At 33.1% G+C, this 8467-nt stretch overlaps 2 protein-coding genes across 3 annotated transcripts in view; both read right to left on the bottom strand.

Moving 5' to 3' along the window:
- LOC142235925 (uncharacterized) overlaps positions 1-1311 on the bottom strand; it is a 2408-nt gene extending 1097 nt beyond the window's left edge. Inside the window, exon 1 of the mRNA XM_075307174.1 lies at positions 1282-1311. Coding sequence (XP_075163289.1) covers positions 1282-1311 — 30 coding nt within the window. The remainder of the gene's footprint in view (positions 1-1281) is intronic.
- Positions 1312-3762: 2451 nt separating this feature from the next.
- Positions 3763-7808, bottom strand: LOC142233500 (uncharacterized). 2 transcript variants are annotated; one of them, XM_075304449.1, is made up of 2 exons: positions 7686-7808; positions 3763-4664 (listed from the first exon to the last, which is right to left on the bottom strand). In XM_075304449.1, the coding sequence occupies exons 1-2, from the start codon at positions 7695-7697 to the stop codon at positions 4248-4250; spliced, it is 429 nt and encodes a 142-aa protein (XP_075160564.1). In that variant the 5' UTR covers positions 7698-7808; the 3' UTR covers positions 3763-4247. The 2 variants fall into 2 exon arrangements, with proteins under 2 accessions (XP_075160564.1, XP_075160563.1); XM_075304448.1 differs by lacking the exon at positions 7686-7808 and adding an exon at positions 7474-7620.
- Positions 7809-8467: the final 659 nt, after the last annotated feature.

Below are 8467 nucleotides of genomic sequence, written 5' to 3' on the forward strand. Positions count from 1 at the left end.
ATGTTTCTTTCGTATAAAAAAACATGTTTTTCATAGTAACTAAAAAAATTTGATAATAAACTTAGAACTACGTTTTTTTTTAATTTAGTTGATTTTGATTTAATGGTGACGGGGGTATAATAAGTTTGTCATTCCGTTTGTAACACATCGAAATATCGATTTCCGACTATATAAAGTATATACAGTGAGTCACAGTGAAAATGGCCCACAAGAGTAAATGTAAATATTTTGAAATTTTATCTCATATTTGGCCAATCAGAAATCCAAATTTTAGTTTTCTCCTAGGTAAATCTAATTAATAACAATATTTGGTGAGTATAAAGTTCAGGTTTCAGCTATAAATTATTGGAATCAGACATTTAAGAGAAATGTCAGAAATACCATGCCACAGTGAAAATGGCCCACCAAAAGAAATGGCAAAAATATAACGGGTTTCTTCCAGCATTTCATCACATTTGCTTTTACCTGTTACATTACATTGTTCTTAGAATATTAAAAGAGCAAACACGCAACAAAGTGGTCGATTAAAATTTTCTTAAAAAAAAGATAAAACAATCGAAAAATGGGACCTCACACTTCGTTTGAGATGCGAAATTTAATAATAAATCATTTTAAAAACGGCGTAATTCAAAGGCGAATTGCAGAAATGGTTCAAGTCCCTCGTGGAACCATTAAAAATATAATTAAAAGGTATACCGATGAAAATCGGATCATTGATAAGCCGAGATCCAGTTCAAAAAAACTGTTTTCTGACAGAGATGAACGATGGATAGTAAATAAAAATCGATCTAACCCCAAACTAAGTGATCCAAATATTCGAAATTTGGTGGGCAAACATCTCCAAGTGAATTGCCATGCAGAAACCATCAGAATAGTTCTCCACAGATCAGAATTACATGGACGAATTGCAAGAAAGAAACCGTTCGTAAGTGCTAAGAATAAGAGAGACCGATTACTATTTGCCCATGCGTATACAGCAAAGGAATTTTCGTTTTGGAAAGATGTTCGTAGATGAGTCGAAATTCAACCTTTTTGGGTCAGATGGTAGAAGAAATGTGTGGAGAAAAGCAAACGAAGAACTGCACCCAAAGCATTTACGGCCAACTGTTAAACACGGCGGAGGGCATGTAATGGTTTTGGGTTCTTGCTCTGCTGCGGGTGTTGGAAATCCTAATTTTTATTGAAGGCAACATGGACAAGATGCAATATCTGTCTATTTTTAATGATAATTTGAAGCAAAGTGCGGAAAAGCTGGGCATTGGTAGCTGATTTCATTTTTACCAAGACAACGACCCAAAACATACAGCTCATGTTGTAAAAGAGTCATAAAAACTCCAGCCCAGTCTCCGGACTTAAATATAATAGAAAATTTGTGGTATAAACTTGAAGTGGAAATTCGTAAATATCATATATCCACCAAGGAAGACTTGAAGAGAGCATTAATGGAAGAATGGCAAAAAATAAGCCCTTCTTACACAACAAAATTGGTAGAATCCATGCCATGACGCTTAAAATCAGTCGTTAAACAAAAAGGATTTTCCACTAAATATTAGATATAATTTATTGAATTAAAATATTTAGTTAAACATTTTGGGTCATTTTCACTGTGGCGTGAGTTTTTTTGTTTCCCTTAAGAACATTTTTGTTTTATGAATTGGTAGAATTTTAAGGTCTTTCTAATATTATATTTAGTTTGTATTTATCTATATTTTAAGAAAATAAAAGAAATTGAAATATATATTTGCAAGAAAATGAGGTTTTCATTCTAACAATAAAATTTGTGTGGGTGGGCCATTTTCACTGTGACTCACTGTATATATTCTTGATGAGGGAGAAATTCTAAGACGATATAAGCATGTCCGTCTGTCTGTCTGTTGTAATCACGCTACAGCTTTCAATAATGGCGCTATCGTCCTGAAATTTGGCCTATTTAGATTCGTCTTTTTTTTTGCAGGCAGGTCAAGTTCGAAGACGGGCTATATCGGTCGAAGTTTTGATATAGCCCCCATATAGATCGATCTCCCGATTGTATTTCTTGGGCTTCTAGAATCCGTAGTTTTTACCCAATTTTCCTGAAATTGGAAATCTAGAGGTATTCTGGGAAAATAAACAGGTGTGCCAAAAATGGTGATTATCGGACCATGTTTTGAAATAGCCCCCATATAGACCGATCTCCCGATGTTACTTCTTGGGCTTCTGGAATCCGTAGTTTTTATCCAATTTACCTGAAACTTGAAATCTACAAGTATTCTAGGAAAATAAAGAGATGTGCCAAAAATGGTAACTATCGGGCCATGTTTTGGTATAGCCCCAATATAGATCGATCTCCCGATTTTACTTCTTGGGCTTCTAGAATCCGTAGTTTTTACCCAATTCGCCTGAAATTGAAAATCTAGAGGTATTCTAGGAAAATAAAGAGATGCGCCGAAAATGGTGATTATCGGTCCATGTTTTGATATAGCCCCCATATAGACCGAGCTCCCGATTTTACTTCTTGGGCTTCTGGAATCCGTAGTTTTTACCAAATTTGCTTGAAATTGGAAATCTAGAGGTATTGTAGGACCATTAAGACGTGTGTCGAAAATGTTGAGTACCGGTCCATGTTTTGATATAGCCCCCATATAGACCGATCGCCCGATTTTTCTTCTTGAGCTTCTAGAATCCGTAGTTTTTACCCAATTTGCCTGAAATTGGAAATCTAGAGGTATTCTAGGAAAATAAAGAGATGCGCTGAAAATGGTGATTATCGGACCATGTTTTGAAATAGCCCCCATATAGACCGATCTCCCGATGTTACTTCTTGGGCTTCTGGAATCCGTAGTTTTTACCAAATTTGCTTGAAATTGGAAATCTAGAGGTATTCTAGGAAAATACAGAGATGTGCCAAAAATGGTGACTATCGGGCCATGTTTTGGTTTAGCCCCTATATAGGCCGAGCTCCCGATTTTTCTTCTTGGGCTTCTGGAATCCGTAGATTTTACCAAATTTGCTTGAAATTGGAAATCTAGAGGTATTCTAGGAAAATAAAGAGATGTGCCAAAAATGGTGAGTATCGGTTCATGTTTTGATATAGCCCCCATATAGACCGATCGCCCGATTTTTCTTTTTGGGCTTCTAGAATCCGTAGTTTTTACCCAATTTGCCTGAAATTGGAAATCTAGAGGTATTCTAGGACCATAAAAGGGTGTGACGAATATATTGAGTACCGGTACAGTTTTTGATATAGCCCCCTTATAAACCGGCCCTCCGATTTGGGGTCTAGATTCTAGAACTACAATTAAATGTGCTGAAAATTGTATGTATCCTTCCATGTTTGGTATAGCTCCCATTACACCGAACTCCCGATTTAATTCCTAGGGTTTCTAGAAATTGTAGTTTTTATCCGATTTACCACAAATTGAAAATATGCTGGCATTTTAGACCCTTAACAAAGTGTATATGATTTAGTTTTATCGGTCCATTTGATAAGGCCTCCATATAGACCGATTTCACTTATTGAGGGTATAGAATGCGCACTGATCATGAATATTGCTTGAAACTGAATGCTAAATTTTCATTTAAATAATTGGGATGAAAATTTAAAGATTTTAGATTTCAAATCAAGGCGTTATTTCATCATTGTCTTGCCCACTTACAAGAGATGTTTATGATTCCTCTAAAACTCAAACAAAAAATGCTTCTTATAAATTCAGAATCTGATCTAGTCTTCATAGGTGCATAAAGTCTCTTAAAAAGAAGCTTAATCATAAATAAAAAGTAAAGTTTTCAGTATAAAAGTTTTGTTTTTCTTTATTGTCAAGAAATGAAACAAACATTGCAACTCATTAGTATTGTTTCGCTTTTAATTTAGCTTAAAAATAATTAACATAAATTAAAAAAAAAATATTTTTTTATTGTTCAATTAGGGCTCATTTTATATACTCTCCCTCTCTTTGATCTTTATTTCTCTTTCTGCTCTTGGTGTAGCCGTTATTTTTTCGAACTCAATGACTCATTTTAAATTTTCTCCATAATATACTCTCCTCTTTGCAATGAACTTGAAATTAATTGCAAATTAATATACAAAAATTTGAATTTATAATTGTTATAATAAAATAACAGAAAATAGGTCATGACAATAGTTTTGTTTTTCCGAAACTAAATTACTGTTCAAAACGCAAAAATATTCATTAAACAAAAATATAATAGCATACACATAAGAAAAGTCCTCTAAGAATTCAAAGCAAAATCATATTTCATTATCCTTTTCAGTGATGATAGAGGGAATGACCATAACTAGCAACTCCATGATGCAGACCATAACCATAAGCGGGTGCAGCTACAACAGCAGGAGCAGCATAGGTTTTATAGATGGGGGCCGCTACAACGGCGGGAGCAGCATGTACTACTGGAATAGCTTTAGTCGATACCTTATAGGTGTTAGCATAAGAGGTAGCCACTGGTGCGGCATATGCTTTGTAAACAGGAGCAGCTACTGCATAGGATTTAATGATTGGAGCAGCAGCTACCACGGGAGCAGCATGAACAACGGGTGCAGCATAGGATTTAATAACTGGTGCTGCAACCCCGTGATAGGAGGCCGTGTAAGCGGGAGCTGTTAAAGCCACGCCATGACCAAGATAACCAGCAGAGGCAACAGCGAAAAGGGTAGAGACGAGAGCAATCTAAAAAAATAACAAAATATTTTTTTTTTAATTTTATCCATCATAACCATCAGACAGGTAAAATGGGTAAAAATGAAAAAAGTTCTAAAAAAAATAAGCATTAACATCATACAAAATAGTTCAAAATTGTCTAAAATTTCATTATTCTCCCCGAAAAAAGAACGATATTTTTTATAGCCGATTTAACTTTATTTTAGTTCATGAAAATTTTTTGATTTTAGTTAAATTTTGTCCAATGTGAGAAATTTTTCTTTAATTCAATTTTTTTGCTTACTTTAACGATGTGAACTAAGAATGAAAAAAAAATGTTTTATAGAAAAATGTTTCTGATCCAATCACGTATTTAATTGGTCCAATTAAATACGTTATTGAAATGTCTTCAATCACAGCAATGATGATAATAATTAAAAAATTAATTGATCCAATTAAAAAATTAATATATACTATTAATTTTGTGATCGAATTTTTTTTCAATAAAAAAATTGTTGAATCAATTAAATATCTAATTGAATATTTTTATACTCTCCACCATAGGATGGGGGTATATTAACTTTGTCATTCCGTTTGTAACACATCGAAATATTGCCTAAGGCCCCATAAAGTATATATATATATATATATATATATATATATATATATATATATATATATATATATATATATATATATATATATATATATATATATATATATATATATATATATATATATATATATATATATATATATATATATATATATATATATATATGAGCCTGTCCGCACGTCCGTCCGTCTGTTCAAATCACGCTAAGTTTCGAACGAAACAAGCTATCGACGTGAAACTTGGCACAAGTAGTTGCTATGGATGTAGGTCGGATGGTATTCCAAATGGGCCATATCGGTCCACTTTTACGTATAGCCCCCATATAAAGGGACCCTCAGATTTGGCTTGCGGAGCCTCTAAGAGAAGCATATTTTATCCGATCCGGCTGAAATTTGGTACATGGTGTTAGTATATGGTATCTAACAACCATGCAAAAATTGGTCCATATCGGTCCATAATTATATAGCCCCCATATAAATCAATCCCCAGATTTGAACTCCGGAACCTCTTGGAGGAGCACAAATCATCCGATCCGGCTGAAATTTAGTACATGGTGTTGGTATATGCTCTCTAACAACCATGCAAAAATTGGTCCACATCGGTTCATAATTATATATAGCTCCCATGTAAACCGATCCCCAGATTTGATTTGCGGAGCCTCTTGGATGAACAAAATTCATCCGATACGGTTGAAATTTGGAACGTGGTGTTAGAATGTGGTCTCTAACAAACACGCAAGAATTGGTCCATATCGGTCCATAATTATATATAGCCCCCATATAAACCGTTTCCCAGATTTGATCTCCGTAGCCTCTTGGAGGAGCAAAATTCATCCGATCTGGTTGAAATTTGCAACGTGGTGTTAGAATGTGGTCTCTAACAAACACGCAAGAATTGGTCCATATCGGTCCATAATTATATGTAGCCCCCATATAAACCGTTCCCCAGATTTGATATCCGGAGCCTCTTGGAGGAGCAAAATTCATCCGATCCGGTTGAAATTTGCAACGTGGTGTTAGTATAAGGCCGCTAATATCCATGCCAAAATTGGTCCATATCGGTCTATAGTTATATATAGCCGAACCCCAATCACACAAAAATTTGTCCATATCGGTTCATATTCATGGTTGCCACTCGAGCCAAAAATAATCTACCAAAATTTTATTTTTATGAAAAACATTGTGAAAATGTTATATCTATAGAAAATTTTGTCAACATTTTATTTCTATAGAAAATTTTGTCAACATTTTATTTCTATAGAAAATTTTGTCAACATTTTATTTCTATAGAAAATTTTGTCAACATTTTATTTCTATAGAAAATTTTGTCAACATTTTATTTCTATAGAAAATTTTTTCCAAATTTTACTTCTATGGAAAATGTTGTCAAAATGTTATTTCTATAGAAACTTTAAACTTAATTATACACGTATTTAATCGGCCTTTTTTAATTTAATATATACTACGTATGGACTACCTTGTAATTTAGAAGGCGATGTTAGGAAGTTTTAAGATACCTTGCCATCAGCAAGTGTTACCGCAACCCAAGTAATTCGATTGTGGATGACAGTCTTCAGTAGAAGTTTCTACGGAATCCATGGTGGAGGGTACATAAGCTTCGGCCTGGCCGAACTTATGGCCGTATATACTTGTTTAAAACTCAATTAAGACTTTAATTGGAAAAATGTTCATGAAAATTTTTTTTGCGCATGAACAGGGCTACATAAGATTCTCAATTCATGCTCAATGTCTTCACTTTTTCACTAACCATGGCACTCAAATCGGTTTAAGAGTTTGCGAACCGATACCGAATAAACAAACTAGCGAATAAATAAATAATAAATTTTAATTTAATGTGTTTTTCATTTACATGCCACATGCACTGGGAAATGAACTTGATTTTAATTTTTTTACATTACAAATAAACTATACAATATTTGTTCGATGTTTTAAAATTTGTTTATACAATTTTTTCACTATTTTTTATTAATAAATTTAATCCTTTGTGTGCGTTTTATATGACTGTTTATTCAAAAAGCGTTTATTCATACATAAATGCTGTATGTGTCTTAAATCTTTCGCTGTAATGTGTTTGTGTCCTAAGTCTTTCGATATAATTCTCCAAAATCACAAGTTAAACGTGTCACTGATTAATTATTCACTTAAATTCACTTTTTTCTTCTTATATCTTCTGCTATATCCTTGAATCCTTTAATATCCTTACCAATTTGAACATTTTGTTATGATAATTTTGTGTTTTAATGAATATGGTTTATCTTAAAGTTATTTACTATTTCAAAGTGTTTGTGTCCTAAGTCTTTCGATATAACTCCACGTAATCACAAGTTAAACGTGTCACTGATTAATTATTCACTTAAAGTCACTCTTCTCTTCTTATATCATCTGCTATATCCTTGAATCCTTTAATATCCTTACCAATTTGAACATTTTGTTATGATAATTTTGTGTTTTAATGAATGTGTTTTATCTTAAAGTTATTTACTATTTGAATGATTATAACAAAAATCCCACAATATTTATAGTTAGCCACCACGTTGGGAAAATCCAAATGAGAAAAGTGTATACCAACAATCAAAGAAACCGGTGAGCTCTAAGTAAAACTCATACAATTCTATATAGTTAGTTGGTGTCAATGAATGAGAGTTGTTCTTTTTACCAGTTGGAGTTTAACTATCGTAACAGCAAGTAGCATAAGCAGAAATGTCTTTAATGAGCAAGTGTGATTGTATATGTCTTGCTAACAGTTGAAATGCTAAGTGGACTAAGTGGAAAAATATATTATGAAAATACATATTTACATATATAGTGAATAGTGAGCAAAAATAGTTACACAAATGACTTGAATATACAAATGAGTGAGAAAATATATAGAAATGCGTTCAATGTGACCAGAATCCTTCACATTGTGTTCATGTTGGATCACTTAGCTTTCAAGATATGACATCTGTGTGCTATTGAATTTGAAATACAATTATTCCAATACCAAAAGTTCGAAGTTAAGTCCAATCGACTGAAAACTTTGAGTCAGAATCCATCAATATTTATTTTGGTAGAAATAGGTTAAGTTCCTGTATAAAGCTAACGCCCGATATGTATTTATATGGACCCATACGTTATTGTTTTATCATGATTTGCATTAAATTTTACACAAGAAATACAATTTTCAGTACATTTACAAGGCCAAAATCGATCAAAAA

Source organism: Haematobia irritans, chromosome 4, assembly GCF_050003625.1.
Source record: "Haematobia irritans isolate KBUSLIRL chromosome 4, ASM5000362v1, whole genome shotgun sequence".
In the NCBI taxonomy this organism is placed as follows: domain Eukaryota; kingdom Metazoa; phylum Arthropoda; class Insecta; order Diptera; family Muscidae; genus Haematobia; species Haematobia irritans.